Genomic DNA, 19,940 nt, shown 5'->3' with positions numbered 1-19,940 from the left:
TATTTCACCACTTGTGAAGCTCTCCCCCTGCAAGTGAGGATGAGGGGCTTGAACCTGGATCCTTGTACACTATAAGGTTTGTGCTTAACAAGGTGTGCCTTTCACTTTTATTTTAAACACTTATTTACTCATGAAATAGAGAAATTGAGAAGGCAAAAAAGTGGAGAGTGGTTGACCCCTTCAACACTGATTCACTGCTTATGAAGATTTCCCCTTGTGGGCAGTTACTTTGAACCCATATCCTTACATATGTAACATTTGCACTCAATGAGGTGCTCCATCACTCAGTCCCCAGTTTTTCCCTTTTTACAAGAAAATTAAACCTGAAATTTTTTTAATATTTATTTATTTTTCCTTTTGTTGCCCTTGTTGTTTAACATTGTTGTGGTTATTGAAGTCATTGTTGTTGGTTAGGACAGAGAGAAATGGAGAGAGGAGGGGAAGACAGAGAGGGGGAGAGAAAGATAGACACCTGGGAGTCGGGCTGTAGCGCAGCGGGTTAAGCGCAGGTGGCGCAAAGCACAAGGACCGGCATAAGGATCCTGGTTCGAACCCCGGCTCCCCACCTGCAGGGGAGACGCTTCACAGGCGGTGAAGCAGGTCTGCAGTTGTCTATCTTTCTCTCCTCCTCTCTGTCTTCCCCTCCTCTCTCCATTTCTCTCTGTCCTATCCAACAACGACAACAACAATAATAACTACAACAATAAAACAACAAGGGCAACAAAAGGGAATAAATAAATAAAATAAATATTAAAAAAAAAAAAAGATAGATACCTGCAGACCTGCTTCACTGCCTGTGAAGCGACTCCCCTGCAGGTGGGGAGCCGCGGGCTTGAACCGGGATCCTTACGCTGGTCCTTGCGCTTAACCCGCTGCACTACCGCCTGACTCCCTAAACCTGAAAATTTTATAATTTAAGTCTTTTGACTCCTGTTTTTAAAATTTATTAATATATATTTAGCTTTATTTACTTTGAACGGAGATAGAAATTGAGAGGATAGAAGGGTAATCTATTTATGTGGGTATGGTAAATTAAAGTACATGCTACGATGTCATGAACATGTGGAAGTTAGAGCACTATTTTTATGAGTAAGGTTCTAGAAAAATATGATTCAGTCTCAGGCATCGCCTTATACCAGAGCTGAGAAATACTCTGGTCTTGTCTCTCCCTATGGTAATGGGACAAGGGAGATGAGTAAAAAGTGAATCCTGGAATTTATTCCACTTTGGCTAGACACCGCGGTCTTTGCTGAGGGTCACATTGAGCTGCGAAGCACATCAGGACTGTCTTTAGTCAGTGCCATGGCAGATGACATCAAGACCAAAATCAAGAACTACAAGATTTCCCCATTTGACAGCCATTTCCCCAGCCAGAACCAAACCAAGAACTGCTGGCAGAACTACTTGGATTTCTATCGCTGTGAGAAGGCAATGACAGCTAAACGGGGTGATGTCTGTGTGCCAGTGATACCAGCGTGTATACAAGTCCCTCTGCCCCATATCCTGGGTATCCAACTGGGATGACCAACAGGCAGAAGGCACATTCCCGGGGAAGATCTGAACTTGCTCTAACCTGTCCTGACCTCTATCCTTTTCCCAGGTGGTGAAGGGGGTACATGGCAATCTCCATCCTGGGATCCTGAACCACAGCTAACCTAATCAATACTTGTTGGTAGTGCAGTGGTTTAAGCGCAGGTGGCGCAAAGTGCAAGGACCAGCGTAAGGATCCTGATTTGAGCCTTGGCTCCCCACCTGCCCAGGAGTCGTTTCACGGAGAAGCAGCCCTGCAGGTGTCTATCTTTTTTTAAATTTTATTTATTCATGAAGAAGGTAGGAGAGAGGTAAATAACCAGACATCACTCTGGTACATGTGCTGCTGGGGATCCAACACAGGACCTCATGCTTGAGAGTCAAAGGCTTTATCCACTGCACTATCTCCCAGACCACTGGGTGTCTGTCTTTCTCTCCTTCTCTCTGTCTTCCCCTCCTCTCTCCATGTCTCTCTATCCTATCCAACAATGATGACAACAATAATAACTACAACAATAAAACAAGGGAAACAAAAGGGAATAAATAAATATTGAGAAAAAGATTTTAAGAAAAGATTAATTTTAAAAATAGATGTATCTTCCTTGAATAGTGTTCTCTGATGTAGCTAGAATCTTTTTGTTTTGGCTACATGTCATTTAATATTCAAATCAATTTTTATGACATAATCTCACTCATTTATTTTAACTTGTTTTCATTGTTGATGGAGTTGAGTTTCTGAATATATCTCCAGTGCTGATGTTATGGATATATTTTGCATATTTTTCCTCAATATATTTTATGGTTTCAGACTTTTCTGTCAAGTCTTTATTAATCTTAAATCAGTGAATGGTGTGAGATGGTGACTTGACTACATTCTTTTGAATGCATCTGGATAGTTTTCTCAGTGCCATTTTTAGGAGACGGGAAAACTTTTTATGCTTTCAACGTTTTGTTGAGATTTAATTATCTGCAAACATGAGGGTTTTTTTCCTGGAGAAATATTTACTTATTGGACAGACGCAGAGAAATCAAAAGGGATGGGGAAGAGAGCTATCACTGCTTCACCACTTGCAAAGCTTTTTCCCTGAAGATGGGGACAGGAGGCTTGAACCTGAGTCCTTGCACACTGTAGCCTGTAGGCTCAACCATTTGGGCCACCACCTGGCTCCTGGATTCTCATTTCTATTCCATTGATTTTTTTTTTTTTCTTACCAGAGCGCTGCTCAACTCTGGCTTATGGTAGTGCATGGAATTGAACCTAATACTTAGACCTTCAGGCATGAGAGTCTCTTTGCTTAACCATTATACTATTCACCCCCACCCTATTCCATTGATTTGGATGTTTTATTACAGTATCACCATTTGATTACTATAGCTTTTAAATACACTATGTAGTCAAGGAATGGACAGGGAGAACAATAATAACTACAATTTCTGGACCTTTTTATAGCCATGACATCATCTCCCCAGACAATATCTTGGATCCACCTGCATATCAGATGTCAGGCTCAGGGGAAAAAAAAAAAACTAGTATAGTCACAGGCCCTTTGGAATATAACTAAAATAGGCCTACTAACTATCTACAAAACAGAGACATCCCAACTCATCATCTAAACTATTCCAGCCTTTAGGTTGATGATTAGTCAACTATTTGTTTGGCTTTATATGTTAACTCTTTTTTCAGCCATAAGGTTCCAGATGCTAGCACAATGCCAACTGGACCTCCCTGGGAAGACAACCCCACCAATGTGTCCTGGAGCCCTGATTAACCAGAGCCCGGCCCCACTAGGGAAAGAGACAGGCTGGAAGTATGGATTGACTTTTCACAGCCCATGTTCAGCGGGAGGCAATTGAAGAAGGCAGGCCTTCCACCTTCTGACCCCATGGTGACCCTGGGCCCATGCTCCCAGAGGAATAGAGAATAGGAGAGCTATCAGGGGAGGGGAGGGGATGCAAAGTTCTGTTGGTGGGAATTGTGAGGAGTTGAACTCCTCTTATCTTTTGGTTTTTGTCAGTGTTTCCTTTATTTATTTATTCCCTTGTTGTTTTATTGTTGTAGTTATCATTGTCATCATCTTTGTTGGATAGGACAGAGAGAAATGGAGAGAGGAGGGAGAGAGGAGGGGAAGACAGAGAGGGGGAGAGAAGGATAGACACCTGCAGACCTGCTTCACCACTTGTGAAGCAACTTCATTGTAGGTGGGGAGCCAGGGGCTCAAACTAGGATCCTGATGCTGGTCCTTGCACCACCGGCACTTAATCTGCTGTGCTACTGCCTGACTACCTGTCAGTGTTCCCTTTTTATAAATAAATTTTTTAAATTATTTACTAATTTATACTTTGATACTATGACAAGCACATCATTCTAGAACTTGTGTTTCCAGGGATTAAGCTTGGTATCTCATCTTTCAGATTTTAAAGCTTCATCCATTGTATATCTTGATATTGTGCCCAGAATGTAATTTTTACAAAGAAAATATGCACCAGTTCAATGTAATTTAGCAAATTTGACTCAGTATACAACATGCCTAGGAATTAACTGAGGAAAAAAAATGGAGGGAGTTGGGATGTTTGCAAATCCTACATTCTCTGATATATCTCTTTCTCAGATTCATACCTTTAAAGAATTAATCCATTGAGTGGTAATTTAAAAACAACATTGTAAACAAATACTAAATCAGGTCAGATGGTGTGGCACATATGGTTGAGTGCATATGTACAGTGAGCAAGGATCTATGTTCAAGCCTCCAGTTCCTAAATATAGGGGGGAAATCTTTGTGAGTGATGAATCAGTACTGCAAGTGTCTTTCTCTCTCTCTCTCTCTCTCTCTCTCTCTATATATATATATATATATATATATATATATATATATGCCCCCTACCCTATCAATTTCTGGCTGTCTCTATCCAATAAGTAAAGATTAAGAAAAAAATATTAAATCAATCAAAATTAAGGAAATGTAATACATTTTAATAAACACCTAGATTATTAGTAACAGTGAGAAAAAAATTAAAATCACTTCTAGATTGGGGATGCTCCATTACTTTGTATGCAATGGCTGAGATTGACCCCAGAATCTCAAGCATATGGCTAATGAATGAAAGTTTTCAACAAGCAATTAAAAAAATTCCAACTGTGGTCTATGAAGTGGTGAAATAACAAAAAACAAAAACAAAACATGAACCAGGTGGAGGTGCACCTGGTTGAGCGCACATGCTACAATGTGCAAAGACACAGGTTTGAGCCTTCAGTTGCCACCTGTAGGAGCAAAGCTTCACAAGTGGTGAAGCCAGGATATTAGGTGTCTCTCTACCTTTCTCCCTCTCTATCTCCCCCTTTCTATCAATTGCTGGCTGTCTTTATTCAATAAACAAGTGATCTGGGAGGTGGCACCATAAATAAAGTGTTGGTCTCTTAAACATGAGGTTTCAAGTTCAATCCCCAGCAGCAAATATTCCAGAGTGTTGTCTGGTTCTTTCTCTCCTCCTATACTTCTCATTAATAAATAAATAAAATATTGGGTAAAAAACAAAGATAGTAAAAAATAATTAAATATCTGTAGATTTACAAATGAGATAGAATGCTCATTGGGGGGTTGGGCAGTAGCGCAGCAGGTTAGGCGCACATGGCACAAAACTCAAGGACCCCTGGGTCCCCACCTGCAGAAGGGTCTCTCAGTGTCTCAAACTTTTCTCTCTTTCTCTCTAGCTATCTATTTCTCTCACAAACATGCACAAAACAAGCACATCTTCAAATAAGTATATCTAAGGGTGGGGGTTAATAGCATATTTATGCAAATTGACTTTCTTGCCTGAGGCTCCAAAGTCCCAGGTTCAACCTCCACACTACCATAAACCAGATCTGAGAAGTGCTCTGATTAAAAAAAAAAAAAAAAAAAAAAAGGAAAGGCTCTGTCCATACACTGTGGTCTCTGGAGGTGTCGGACTCTTTGGTGGGTAGGCTTCTTCCTGGGCAAAAACTTTAGGGCTTACCCGCTCTGTTGTGCACCAGATGCATGGGGGGGGGGGGAGGGCGGGAACAGAAGGAATGGTCCAGGGCAGTAGGGGTGAGCGACTGGATCTTTGCCTATGTAGCAAGAGGCACCACCAGAGATCACCAGGGGAATGTTTTGAACACAAAATCCATTTATTAAACAGCAAATCATGGTTTATAAGGGGTCACAGGAGGAAGTGACATGTGTATACCATATATAGTAGGGAGGCAAAGGGTCTGGGGGAGGGTCAGGACTTTTCCAGTAGTTGTTGAACACAAGGTTTAATTGGTTAAAGCAAGGTTATCAGTAACCAGAAGCCAGAGGGGGGTCCTGAGGGCAGAGAGAAGATATATCAGATATGATCAAAGGAATGGAATGGGTGGGTAAATAGGGAGTACTTTCAGGGAAAACTATGATTATATAGATAATAAGGGAGTGGGCTATTGTGAGGCAGGGAGGCTGATAGAGGGAACTTTTCCGTGGTGGTTGTTTTCTTCCATGCTTGATCTCAAGTAGAGAGAGACTAACAGAAAGGTCGTGCCATCCAGGCTCCCACATTTAAATAGGAGGTCCCACACCATGCTCAACCATATACTCACAATTTCCCTACATGGAGGGACGTGTGTTCAGGACAAGTGAATGCCAGTCTCCATGTGTCCCATCCTTACTCCTCCTGGTTCCAGGGGTGAAGGAGCTGATCTTTATGGTGCAAATTAAACACAATGTTCAAAAGGCATATATATATATATATATATATATATATATATATATATGCCAGATCTGTAAGAAAATAGGCAATTAAACAGTTCTCAAAACTTAAATCACATATATTTTTGGGTGCTGTGAACTTGTATGCCCAAACCTTTATACTGAAAACTTTTTTTTAAAGATATTTTTATTTATTAATGAGAAAGGTAGGAAGAGAGAGAAAGAGACAAACATCACCCAACATGAGGTTGGTGACATCACATGTGCTACCAGGGATCGAACTCAGGACCTCATGCTTGAGAGTCAAATGCCTTATCTACTGTGCCACCTCCTGGACCACTATACTAAAGTCTTAAATTCTACTTAGTTGACCATAGGTACTAGGGGCATTGGGAGGAGATAACAGAAGATGGAAAGCATCCAGATGATGGGATTACAGCCCCTATTGAATATGCAAAGAGTTTTTTGAGGCACACCATCCACACAGACAAGGGCACTGGGAGAAAATTAACCTAAATCTCAGAGGCTATGTTAGTTAGCCTCAAGACTAGGCTACAGAGGCTGGCAGGAAGTAGGGCTCGTTCCAGCCAATTGGAGCCAGCCTTGTCTGAAACCTGAAGCTAGAAAAGGCAGGTACAGCAGTCCAACCCTCACTTTTTATCTGATCCCGCCAAAGAGGATCTTTTCAGGTCTTCAGGATGGAATCCAGAACTAAAGAGTCAAAGAGTCCAAATGACCAAAACCCCTCTGAATATCTGTGCCTGGAGACATTCTGTGAGGAAAACTGATCAGATGTGGAGGACAAAGCAAAGGATGAAAAAAATGTAAGACTCAGAAGCAACTAATGGCACAGCTACATACAAGATACTGGGTACCATACAGCAAACTCTAACAAAAGGACTTTTCAAAGTTAACCCAATTACCAAATAATGTGATGACAACATTAACTATCCATTGTCTTTTGAACCCTAAGACAACAGGAACCTCACATCTCCACTAGAGAGGCTATATTTCCCCCAGTCCTGGAACCTTAGGATAGGGCCCACTTTTCTGCATGCCTCTCCCAATCCATATCAAATAATATTGCATCTGCCGATCGCAACCTAATCAACACAACGACTGCCACCTCAACATGCTTCAGCTCAGAGTGTGTCCAGAGACTTCAGGTGTGGAATGACAACCCTTCAGCTTCATTACTCGGGTGAGACCTTTCCTTTCATAGTATTCTCTAATTCCATCCCAGGTGGTTCACTTTCTAACAAAGTCCCAAAACCTAGATATAGACCAGGTTCTGTGAGAGAGAGCATATGTTCACACGTATCCATAAACTACTCCAAAATATATACCTGAAAGCAGAAGTACACTAGAGTTTGCAGTGTGTACCCCCCCCCCCAACACTTCCTCTCCACTATTCCAACTTTTGGGTCCATGATTGCTCAACAATTTGTTTGGCTTTGTATGTTAACTCTCTTTTCAGCCACCAGGTTCCAGATGCCATTAGGATGCCGGCCAGGCTCCCCTGGACTGAAGACCCCACCAATGTGCCATGGAGGTCCGCTTCCCCAGAGACCTACCCTACTAGGGAAAGAGAGAGGCAGACTGGGAGTATGGACCGACCAGTCAACATCCATGTTCAGCGGGGAAGCAATTACAGAAGCCAGACCTTCCACCTTCTGCAACCCACAACGACCCTGGGTCCATGCTCCCACAGGGATATAGAGAATGGGACAGTTATCAGGGGAGGGGATGGGATATGGAGATTGGGTGGTGGGAATTGTGTGGAGTTGTACTCCTCCTACCCTAAGGTTTTGTTAATCTATCCTTTCTTTCTTAAATAAAAAATAAATAAAAAAAAAAGAAAAAATGTAAGATAATTTCTTGCCACTCAATTAATTAACAAGTAAGGTTGAAACAGGGAAGTGGTCTGTTTGCATGGAAATTACCAGGAAGGTGGGGATGTGGGAAATAGAGGAAGACTGTATCTCTCATGAAAGTTTTTCTTGTTTGATTTAGGTGGCTTGATTATTTTTTGTATGGTTCTTTTATTATTTTATTTGGCTAATAAGACACCTCTCAGACTTTGTTCAATATGGTAACTTGGGCTTTGTGCCTGGGGACCTGCTCTAATACCTGGTTTTATTTTGGCAGGAGATGAACAGTTTCATAGAAAGTTACCCACAAAGCTAGACAAAGGGAGGAGCAGGGGCTTCAGGAAGGCCAGTACCTTAAGGTACTTCTTTTCGCTAGGGTCTGAATCCAAGACAGAGAAGGAGAATTCTCCAGAAAAAGAGCAGGAAGGCACACACAGCTTGGCCTGACTGTCAGGTGAGATTCCCTGTCTAGAGAGGAGAGGTCGGCTGGGGAAACCCAGTGCCCTTTATGAGGCCTATATGGGATCTTGGGTTCAGGGTCTTAAGGTCCTGCTTTCAGGGCACAGCTGGAGTCCCAGTATGATTCCAGGCTCTGTCCTGGGTATTCAGGGCCCTGGGGCTTGGGGTCTCCCACTGAAAAAACCACTCACTCTATCTTGTGTGCACAGATTCAGAAAGCAATTGTGATGAACAGAGTCCCCAAAGATGGAGAAACCGCTCCTGAGATTGCACCCCTAAAGGAACAGGTAAAGCCTATTTTCCGGGTCCTGGGGTTCATAGAGAGGAGGACAGGGGTCCTGGGTGTGAGAGGAGGGAGTAAGGTTCTGTGGGAGACAATGGAGTTTAGCATGCTGTGGTCATTGAGGACAAGGACTGGGAGGCAACACCTTGTCTGCAGAAGTGGGGGGAGGCAAATTAAAACACTCTCCAGGGAGTCTGGCAGTAGTGCAGCAGGTTAAGTGCACGTGGCACAATGCACAAGGACCAGTTAGGATCCTGGTTCAAGCCCCTGGCTCCCCACCGGCCACGGAGTCACTTCACAGGTGTCTGTCTCTCTTCCTCTCTATCTCCCCCTTCTCTCTCAATTTCTCTCTGTCTTTATCAAATAATAAATAAATAAAATAAAAAATAAACACTCCCCTGGAGTTCAGGCAGACTGACATCTCTGGATGGGCCCCCCAGGGCAAGGAACCTGCAGCTTTTTTACTTTTTTTTTTTTAATATTTATTTATTCCCTTTTGTTGCCCTTGCTGTTTTATTGCTATAGTTATTATTGTTGTTATTGATGTCGCCATTGTTGGATAGGACAGAGAGAAATGGAGAGAGGAGGGGAGGACAGAGAGGAGAGAAAGATAGACACCTGTAGACCTGCTTCACCGCCTGTAAAGCGACTCCCCTGCAGGTGGGGAGCTGGGGGCTCAAACCGGGATTCTTATGCCAGTCCTTGCACTTGCGCCACCTGCGCTTAACCCGCTGCGCTACCGCCGACTCCCCTTACTCTTTTTACCGACAGGGACCTCTCCAGCAGAAGGACACAATGAACACTCCTCAAAAAGCAGGAAAAGAAAGACTCCAGATGGTGGTCATGAGAGCCACAAATATCCCAGATGGGAACCCTGCACACCCAAGAGAATGTTCACTGTGCTCAGGCGGAGGTCCCAGTCCCTCAGGCCCGCAGCCTCCCTGAGAAAAGCCTGGTGTCTACACTGTGCTTCAAGTCAGAAGCCTCCTATGAGAGGCTGACTCAGCTGCCCCAGGAGCCCCAGGACATGCTGTGCTAGCTCTGGGCTCCCCTGTGTGCCCTGATGCACAGCTGCTATGCCATGGCCTCCCAGGAAGCCTATGCCATCCCTGCAGAGGGATGGCTCCTGCCTGTGGCCTGTTCTGCAGAGCCCACCCAGGATGGCAGAGGAGAGCAGCACCTCTCAGACAAGAGTTCCAAGGATGTGAGGGCAAGCAGGTATGATAACTCAAGCACAGTTGCTGACCAGGGCTGATTTGGCTGATCTGGCTGGCTAGGCAGGTCCCCCATTTTCCTCACTACTCCATGTGCTTCTCTGAAGCTGCCGGTTTATTCCAACTTGAAGCAGATCTCTCTTCCATTGAGGGTCTATGAGTACCTGTGTTTACCTGCTACGACATTCTAACAAGCTCTCCTGCTCTAGAAGAGAACTGGGATTCCCTCACCCCAGTACCTAGAATCTGAAGTGCTAGGGCCTGTAGAAGACTGCAGCTGATGACACACCTTCCAGAGCACCATGGGACTCAACTTTGGGAGCAAAACCCAGCCTGCTGCTCCCCAGACATGTTCAGAAGACCGGCAAACCTGTGACACGGAATCAGGAAGAAAAGGAAGTTAACTCAAGATGAACAGTCTGGTCACCAGAGTACCAAAGCCATGTGACTTTGAAAGTGGCAGCAAGCATAGCAGGAGAAGAAACAAAAGCAAGTTGTTGGGCATACACACCTGTGAATTCCTCACACTTGTGTTGATTTGCAAGTATTTTTACTCCCTCTTAGAAATGGAGGCTGAAAGTTTGCCTTCACTCCACACCTCTGATGGAAATCTAGAGCCTTCCACAGGCAAGGGACTGGGGCTTTGCATTTCCTTCATGGGGCCTGCTGAATTAAACCTTGTCACTTGTAGTCTTTTTACTGACATTACACAAGCCCTCAGTAAAATCTATAAAATGCTTAATGATTGGTGTATTTATCTGAATCTCTGACATTAGTAGTTTACTGTAAATGGTTTCTATTTTTAGATATCAATCAATCCTGTTTAATTAGAGGGTGTTTAAAGTAAAAATGTTCAGGATTAGCATTAAGTTACTTTCCTGTTTTTACTTTTATCTGTATTTTGTAACATGTAATGTCATGTAGTAATGCATATTTTACATAATAAATTTAAGTTATAGCATTTTTTTCCTTTTTTGTCATTTTGCATTTGACAGTGGTGAAAAGAAAATTAGTGAGTTATGCTCAGATCTACAGGGATGTAGAGGTCAAATAGGCTCCTAAGCTGATCACGGGCCCCAGACCACATCAAATCGATGGGGATTACAACATTTATACCCCCTTCCCATATTAGGGAGCTATTCTCTTCCCTGATCCAGCTTTCTGTTCCTTTTCCAGCCATGACATCATCTCCCCAGACAATAACTTGGATCCACCAGCATATCAGATTTCAGGCTTGGGGGAGGGGGGGAAAGTAGCATAGCCACAGGCCTTTTGGAATATAACTAAAATATGCCTACAAGCTATCTACAAAAGAGAGGACCCCCCCCCAACTCTTCATCTGCACTATTCCAGTCTTTAGGTTCATGATTGATCAACAATTTGGCTTTGAACTATGTGTTGGAGCTTCAGTGCATGGAGAGCGTGCAGTTTATTTCCATCTCTTCCTTTGCCTATATATCTGAAAAAAAAATATCTTGGAGCAGTCTACTAAAACTTTTACTAACAATTAAATTATTGGGAATTCCCTCTCATCTTGAGATAAATATATCTAGGAATTGATATTTGTAAGAAAGGTGGAAGAATGGGAGTCTGGCAGTAGCACAGTGGGTTAAGCGCACTTGGCACAAAGCCAAGGACCAGAGTAGGATGAGTCCGAGCTCCCAGCTCTGCACCTGCAGGAGAGTTACTTCACAAGCAGTGAAGCAGGTCTGCAGGTGCCTTTCTCTCCCCCTTTCTGTCTTCCCCTCCTCTCTCCATTTCTCTCTGTCCTCTCCAACAATGATGACATCAATAACAACAATAAAACAAGGGCAACAAAAAGGAAAATAAATAAATATTTAAAAAAAGAAAAAAGAAAAGTGGAGGAAATGAAACTGTTCTCTAGACATAGCTTCATATATTTTTGGAATTATTGTAATTTTTCTTCTATTCCCTTGAAGAAATTTGGTGGGACTTTTATGGGTATTTAATTAAATTTGTATATGAGTAGAATATTTATTTTGATGTTATTAATTCTTCTAATCCATGAGCATGGGATATCTTTTATTTTTTTTTAATTTCTTTATTGGGGAATTAATGTTTTACATTTGACAGTTAAATAAATAGTTTCTACATGCATAACATTTCCCAGTTTTCCATATAACAATACAACCCCCACTAGGTTCTTTATCATCCTTTTTGAACCTCTGTTCTCCTTCCCCTGCCACAAACTCCAGAATCTTTTACTTTGGTACAATATGCAAATTCCAGTTCAGGTTATGCTTGTGTTTTCTCTTCTAATCTTGTTTTTCACCTTCTGCCCAAGAGTGAGATCATTCCATATTCATCCATTTCTGACTTATTTCACTCAACATGAATTTTTCAAGGTCCATCCAAGATTGGCTGAAAATGGTAAAGTCACCATTTTTATAGCTGAGTAGTATTCCATTGTGTGTATATATATATATATATATATATATATATATATATATATATATATATATATATATCACAGCTTGCTCAGCCACTCATCTGTTGTTGGATACCTGGGTTGCTTCCAGGTTTTGGCTATTACAAATTATGCTGCTAAGAATATATGTGTACACAGATCTTTTTGGATGGGTGTGTTGGGTTCCTCAGGCTATATCCCCAGGAGAGGTACTGCAGGATCATAGGGTAGGTCCATTTCTAGCTTTCTGAGAGTTCTCCAAATGGTTCTTCATGGAGGTTGGACCAATTTAGTGGTCACAGGCTGGTTCCAGGAAATGATCTCATCTGAAGGTTGCTGAGATCTCTCCTGAGCCAGACAAGCAGAGAATACACCCACAGTGAGACCAATAGATTCTAATCTACCCCCTGCATTCACTCCTGTTCCTGAATTGCTGTGGTGCAGCATGGACAGCTGATGGTGCTGGCAGGGTGTATGTGGCCAGATCTGAAGTCCCACTGAGAGAGCAGAGAGGCAGGGGCTACCTCATGACTGTAGGCTCCACCATTTAGCATCTTCATTCTGCCTGGGGACCCCAGAGCATCCACTGTATTTCCCTCTACTAAGATGGCTCTCTAGTCTATCTGGGCTCTCAAAGTGAGACTAATTGATGCTATTTATTGCTCCATGGGCTTTCCTAGCACTTCCTAAGCACCTATCCCAGAGATCAAAGTGTTTGGGTACAGAGCTGATGTGCCTGGCATGGGTGTGGCCAGTGTTGACGTCACAATGGGAAAGCAGAATGCTGGGGGCTGCTAAACAGCCACACCCTCCACCTTTCCACAGCTTCATCCTGTCCACAGCTAGGGACCTTGAGGTCACTTCTGCCATGACCTCCACCATGGAAGCTCTCCAGCCTGTTTCGGATCTCACAGTTGAGTCTTTTTAACATAGATTGTCTGATGCCCTAAACACTGGGCTCTCCACACTCCTCATCCACAACATTCACAGACTGGCTCAATGTCTGAGCTGTAATGGACACTATGTCATTGATAGGTTTACGTGTTGGACAGTTGTGTCCTCATATCCAAAGCTAAATCCTTGGGTTCCTGGGAATTGGGTGCTTGAAATGTTCCATAATGCTCTTGCTCCCCAACTTCTGGTCCTTCACTTTGAGGCTGGTCTAATGATGCCAACTGGGACCAACAGTGAGTTAGGAGCCAGGGTAGGATGGAGAAGAAAGAAGAATCTTACTGGTATAGGGTGTTGCCAAAAAGTCATTAGTCTCCAAGCCACTTACTGGATCTGGGGTAGATGCTGCCTCAGCTTGTGGGGGCTACCATAGCTCTAAAGTCAGCAGAGACCCTGCTCTTTCCTGGGTGACTCTGGTGCTCTTGCATTCACTGTCACTACTACAACCACTTGCATCTGTCACTTTTTAGTCTCCAGGTCCAGCAGCACCTACCCCAGAGATCAAAGTGTTTGGGTACAGAGCTGATGTGCCTGGCATGGGTGTGGCCAGTGTTGATGTCACAATGGGAAAGCGGAAAGCTGGGGGCTGCTAAACAGCCACACCTCAACCTTTCAGCAGCTCATTTTCATCAGCAGGTAACAGGCTTTGTCACTGATGATGATGTAGAATTTTTAAAAAGACAAGAGAATACTTCATGATGGACAGGATCAGCTCATATGAACTGGAGTTAAGAATTACTTTATGTCCATGTCCAGGTTAAGGGGCTAGTCTTATCCTGGTCATCCCTTAATCTCATTGACACTATGCTCTCATGATGAGTGTCCTCAAACACAGCATCTCTTGACCATTGTGGACTCACTTGATTCTATTCTTCTGATTTCTAAACCTAGAGGTAGGAATTATTTTTACCTAGCTCCATATATATTTTATCATCTATCATCTATATATCTATCTGTTATCTCTTATTCCTTATGCTTTTTTATGTGCCTGCATTATTTTTTAAGTCACACGTACACCTACTATTAATTCTGTATCTCTTTCCCTCTTCTCTCTCTGATTACTAATGGAAATAGATTTCAGAGTCCTCTATCTCCCCCTTAACATTTTTCCTCCTCTGGAAATATAGACTAAAATTCTTTTTGGGACATAGAAGGTAGTAATTATTTCTCTGCTGGACATGGGCATTGGCAAGTCAATCCATTACCCACTGCCTGAGTAACCAACTATTTTAATATGACAAAAGTTACATTACAAAGAAACAAGATTGACTTTTATTATTAACGATTTAACACAATTATATTATTGCAAGGATATAGTTTAGTTTCCACTTTATGGTGGTGTTTAATGGATTATAGAATAGTTGCTTTTTCTTCTTTATTGGGAGGAGTTAATGGTTTACAATACAATACAATCCGAGTGAAATGTGGACTGAGTCTGGTGTACTGATCTAAAGCAAACATTTTTGGGAAAAGTGGAAAGGGATTGAGATGGAGCTGCTCTGTGTTCCTGGTCTATGACATGAAAGGACTTAGGCTGAGGGAGAGAAAGTCTTGATGATGCCTATTATAGGGCGAAGACAGGTTGTACCTAAACATTGCTCCTATAACCTCAATGTCCTATATACAAAATAAGTATTGTTTATTTTAAAAAAATTTTAATTTTTATTGTATAGAGACAGCCAGAAATTGAGAGGAAGGGGGATACAAAGAGGGAAAGAGACAGAGAGACACCTGCAGCACTGCTTCAACACTTGTGAAGCTTTCCCACTGCAGGTGTGGACCAGGGGCTTGAACCCGGGTTCTAGCACATTGTAACATGTGTGACCAACCAGGGATGCCACCACCTATCCCCTAATAAGTATGTTGAACATGACTCAACAGGCACTAAGAACAAGGAAGTTTCTTTCAATGAATTACTTTGCCTTCTACTAAGAGAAATATGAGGTTATGGGTTCAAGTCCCCAGTCCCCACCTACAGAAGGAAAGCTTCACAAGTGAAGCAGTGCTCCCTCTCCTTCACTATATCCCCCTTTATCTCAACTTTTGGCTATCTTTCTACACTAAATATAGATGATAACATAGAGAGGGAGAAAAACAGACAAACCTGCTTCACTGCATTTTAAGCAAACCCCTTATAGGCGAGGAGCTGGGAGTTTTAATCCTCATCTTGTGCAAGTCCTTACATTTGGTACTATGTGCATTTATAATCAGGTGTGCCACAGTCTGGTTTCCACTTTATTATCTTATTTGTATATGAAACAAAGTATTATGCCCAGTGCTTAATGGATGCAAGGTACTTGCTCTACTCCTGAGACAATTCACAATATGGTTGGATTCAAAGGTCTCTATTAAGTCCCATTAATAATTGAGATCACTGATATTTGTTTCTATTTTTGGCTTATCTCACTCAAGATGTATTCAAGTTTTACTCAAGCGGATATATATGGCATAGGTGTTCTTATTTTTCCTAAGTAAATCGCAAGGAAAAGGATTGGGCATTGATAAGTTATGTCAAATCTAATGTATGATGAATCTACATAATATTTTTGATAGGGGGTAGAACCCATTTACAAACTGCAATGTTGAGGCCCTTTCCACGACATCATCTCCAACAGCTGGGTGTTCCTAGGGTTTCTAGTCACCGTGAGTTCTTTCATGATTCTGAAGAGAACTGCATTGACTGAATGTTTTACTACATTGTTTACATTCATAGGCTTTATTTTCACTGTGAATTCTATCATGTTCCCGAAGATTACTGAAATACCTGAGTGTTTTACATTTTTTACATTCATAGGGTTTCTCTCTAATGTGAGTTCTTTTTTTAAAAAATATTTTATCTATGAGATAGGAGAAAGAACCAGACATCACTCTGGCACATGTGCTACTGGGGATCGAACTCAGGACCTCATGCTTGAGAGTCCAAAGCTTTATTGCTGCACCACCTCCCAGACCACTCTACTGTGAGTTCTTTCATGTAACTGAAGAGTACTGTAACAACTAAATGTTTACCTACATTGTTTACATTCATAGGGTTTCTCTCCACTGTGAATTCTTTCATGTACCCTAAGATGATAGGCCTGACTGAACATTTTCCTACATTGTTTACATTCATAGGGTTTCTCTCCACTGTGAATTCTTTCATGTACCCTAAGATGATAGGCCTGACTGAACATTTTCCTACATAGTTTACATTCATAGGGTTTCTCTCCACTATGAATTCTTTCATGTACCCTAAGATGACAGGCCTGACTGAATGTTTTCCTACATTGTTTACATTCATAGGGTTTCTCTCCACTGTGAGTTCTTTCATGTACCCTAAGATGACTGGAACAACTGAATGTTTTACTACATTGTATACATTCATAAGGTTTTTCTCCACTGTGAGTTCTTTCATGTACCCTAAGATGACTAGCTTGACTGAATGTTTTACTACATTGTTTACATTCATAGGGTTTCTCTCCACTGTGAGTTCTTTCATGTACCTGAAGATGACCAGAATGCCTGAATGTTTTACAACATTGTTTACATTCATAGGGTTTCTCTCCACTGTGAGTTCTTTCATGAACCCGAAGAGAACTGGAAGAACTGAATGCCTTGCTACATTGTTTACATTCATAGGGTTTCTCTCCACTGTGCGTTCTTTCATGTACCTGAAGATTACTGGAATGCCTGAATGTTTTACTACATTGTTTACATTCATAGAGTTTCTCTCCACTTTGAGTTATTTTATGTCTTTGAAGATGACTGGGGCAACCAAATGTTTTACTATGTTCTTCACATTCATAGGGTTTCTCTCCACTGTGAGTTCTTTTGTGTTTCTGAAGAAAAGTGCTTTGCCTATAGGGTTTTTCTCTCCTGTGCACTCTTTTATGTTCTCCAAAAGAACTGTACTGACTGAATGTTTTCCGATGTTTACATTCATAAAGCTTCTCTCTAATATGAATTATTTTATGTTTTTGAAGATGACTAGAGTAATTAAATACTCTGTTGTATTCTTCACCTTGAGTTTTTTCACCACTTTGACTTCTCTCTTTGATGTCAGTGATTTTCACTGTGTTACTGTAAAAGAGTGATAATATGAAAAAAAAAACTCAATTTCATTAGAAAAAATGCAGGTCAATATAAATAATCAAAAAATCATGAATATTAGTACACTTAAAAATTTTTATAAAGACAGGAAAATAACAAAAATTTAATATTATATAAAGACTATTAAAAATAAAAGAAAGCTCAAAGAAAAATTTGGTAAATACTAAATCTGTTTATGTAATACATAAATGCATGAAGTCATAACAAATAATGCATTTTCAGGTGTTTTGTTCGTTAATTGAACTACCTTTTGTTAATAGCAAGTTTTGGCTTTGTATTAAAATTACTGATTTTTCCCTAAGGACTACTTCTAAATATCATAAAATTATAAATATTCATTTATAGGACGTATGCTCTCTGTTTCCAACTATACTACTTTATAAACACTGATTTTTCTATGACTTATTTCTTAAAGTTTTATTTTATTTTTTGGAGAAATATTTTCCATGAGGTGGAAAAAAGAGATAATATATCACTGTGATACATGTGTTACAGTGATTCAAATGAGAACCTCAGGCATGTATACCACATCTTTCACTATTAGACTCACTTGCCAACTACTCCATAATCTATTCATGGCATCATTTTTTGATGAAGCAGATTAATAATTATCTATGTGTAGCAGTGATTATAAATTTTATTTTCTTAAAAAATTGTACAGTAGCAGGAGCCAAGTAATAGCTCAAATATTAAAGAATACACACTTAAAAACTGGTAACAGGCTACTCATACAGAGAAACCATCAAGGTACCAAATCTCAGTGACGTTCACAGCAGCTTTCTGAGTCAGAAAGTATTTTTTAATTAAATTAAATTATTTATTCCCTTTTGTTGCCCTTGTTTTATTGTAGTTATTATTGTTGTTGCTACTGATGTCGTCATTGTTGGATAGGACAGAGAGAAATGGAGAGAGGAGGGGAAGACAGAGGGGGAGAGAAAGATAGACACCTGTAGACCTGCTTCACCACCTGAGAAGCGACTCCCCTGCAGGTGGGTAGCCAGGGCTCGAAGTGAAATCCTTACATCTGTCCTTGTGCTTTGTACCACCTGCACTAAACCTGCTGCACTACCGCCTGACTCCCACAGAAAGTTTTTTTTTTAATTTAAATTTTATTTATTTATTTATTTATTCCTCTTTTGTTGCCCTTGTTGTTTTATTGTTGTAGTTATTATCGATGTCATTGTTGTTGGATAGGACAGAGAGAAACGGAGAAAGGAGGGGAAGACAGAGAAGAGGAGAGAAAGACAGACACCTGCAGACCTGATTCACAGCCTGTGAAGTGACTCCCCTGCAGGTTGGGAGCTGGGGGCTCAAACCTGGATCCTTTTGCCAGTCCTTGAGTTTGGCGCCACCTGCGCTTAACCCGCTGCGCTACCGCCCAACTCCCCCCAGAAAGTATTTTTATTATGAAAGTTACTCTAACCTTTGTTTAGTTCCTTGATGGTTATGCTGCTGCTCTTTGTTGGAATGGTCCTTTTGTAATTTTTCTAAAAAGTACAAAAAGTATTAAAATTATGCAAATAGATTGAATTTTTGATCCATGATGAGACACAATCACAATCATACCCTGTTCACATAACATTTACACTGGTGGATAAAATGGTGGACAAAAATGTTTCTAATTGATGAATGAATATTACAATTACCTACTGAGAGAAAGTTCCTAAAAGTTTCCCACATCACATCTCTGTAGAGTTTCTTCTCTGAAGGATTTAATAGTGTCCACTCCTCTGGAGTGAATATCATAGTTACATCTTCATAGGTCACTGAGCACTAAAATATAAGAAGAATATTTATATTAGAATACATTTCCTACTGACAACAGATTAGACATCCACTCTCTACTTTATGAAGCCAGTGATTGTCTCATCTCCAAACATATCTTTGGTGACTTAATCACCCAATACATCACTTTCTTGACCTAGAAGGTGGTACAATAATTTGTACAGTTACCATAGCACTGGATTCTCTAGCATGAATTCCCGAGTCCAATCTCAGGTATCTCACATGGCAGAGTGGTGTTACTGTTAAGTGCATTTACAATGCTGGAGACACAACAGTCAGGTGTGAGAAAACAACCAGTGAATAATTTGTTTTCCTTTTTTAATGTTTTCACCATAATTCTTTACTGTTCCGCTACCTTATTTAGATTAAAAAAAAAAAGAGAGATAGAGAAAGGACGACATCTCAGCATGGAAGCTCCAATGTGGTGGAGGCCTGGCTCAAATGAGAACCATATACAAGGCAAGAATTAAACTATTTGAGTGAGCTATTTTGCTGGCCACGAACATTATATTTATGTATTAAGAAAGAGAAATCCAGGGATATATATAGAACACTGCTTAGATTGTTTATGGTGGTCTGGAGAAAAAAAATCTCAGACCTCTTCCTAAGAGAAAAACATGAGAGTAG

At 41.1% G+C, this 19,940-nt stretch overlaps 2 protein-coding genes and 2 pseudogenes across 3 annotated transcripts in view; 3 read left to right on the top strand and 1 right to left on the bottom strand.

Moving 5' to 3' along the window:
- LOC107523312 (zinc finger protein 14-like) overlaps window positions 1-19,940 on the top strand; it is a 517,712-nt gene that overhangs the window by 127,470 nt on the left and 370,302 nt on the right. The gene's annotated exons all lie outside the window — the stretch shown is intronic.
- Window positions 1-19,940, top strand: part of LOC132535619 (zinc finger protein 345-like) — a 145,440-nt pseudogene that overhangs the window by 12,243 nt on the left and 113,257 nt on the right.
- LOC107523315 (cytochrome c oxidase subunit 6B1-like) lies at window positions 1,236-1,564 on the top strand (annotated as a pseudogene).
- LOC107523314 (zinc finger protein 14-like) overlaps window positions 12,556-19,940 on the bottom strand; it is a 91,629-nt gene continuing 84,244 nt past the window's right edge. The window contains exons 3-6 of one of the 2 annotated variants that reach the window (XM_060181672.1): window positions 19,175-19,301; window positions 18,952-19,015; window positions 17,440-17,498; window positions 12,556-12,836 (exon numbers count right to left, since the gene is read on the bottom strand). In XM_060181672.1, coding sequence (XP_060037655.1) covers window positions 12,811-12,836; window positions 17,440-17,498; window positions 18,952-19,015; window positions 19,175-19,301 — 276 coding nt within the window. In that variant the 3' untranslated portion in view covers window positions 12,556-12,810. Of the gene's footprint in view, window positions 12,837-15,097; window positions 17,499-18,951; window positions 19,016-19,174; window positions 19,302-19,940 lie in introns of those variants that run through there. The other variant, XM_060181671.1, reaches the window with a different exon arrangement.

This window comes from Erinaceus europaeus, chromosome 23, assembly GCF_950295315.1.
Source record: "Erinaceus europaeus chromosome 23, mEriEur2.1, whole genome shotgun sequence".
NCBI lineage: Eukaryota > Metazoa > Chordata > Mammalia > Eulipotyphla > Erinaceidae > Erinaceus > Erinaceus europaeus.
This window is presented reverse-complemented; position numbering and strand designations above follow the sequence as displayed.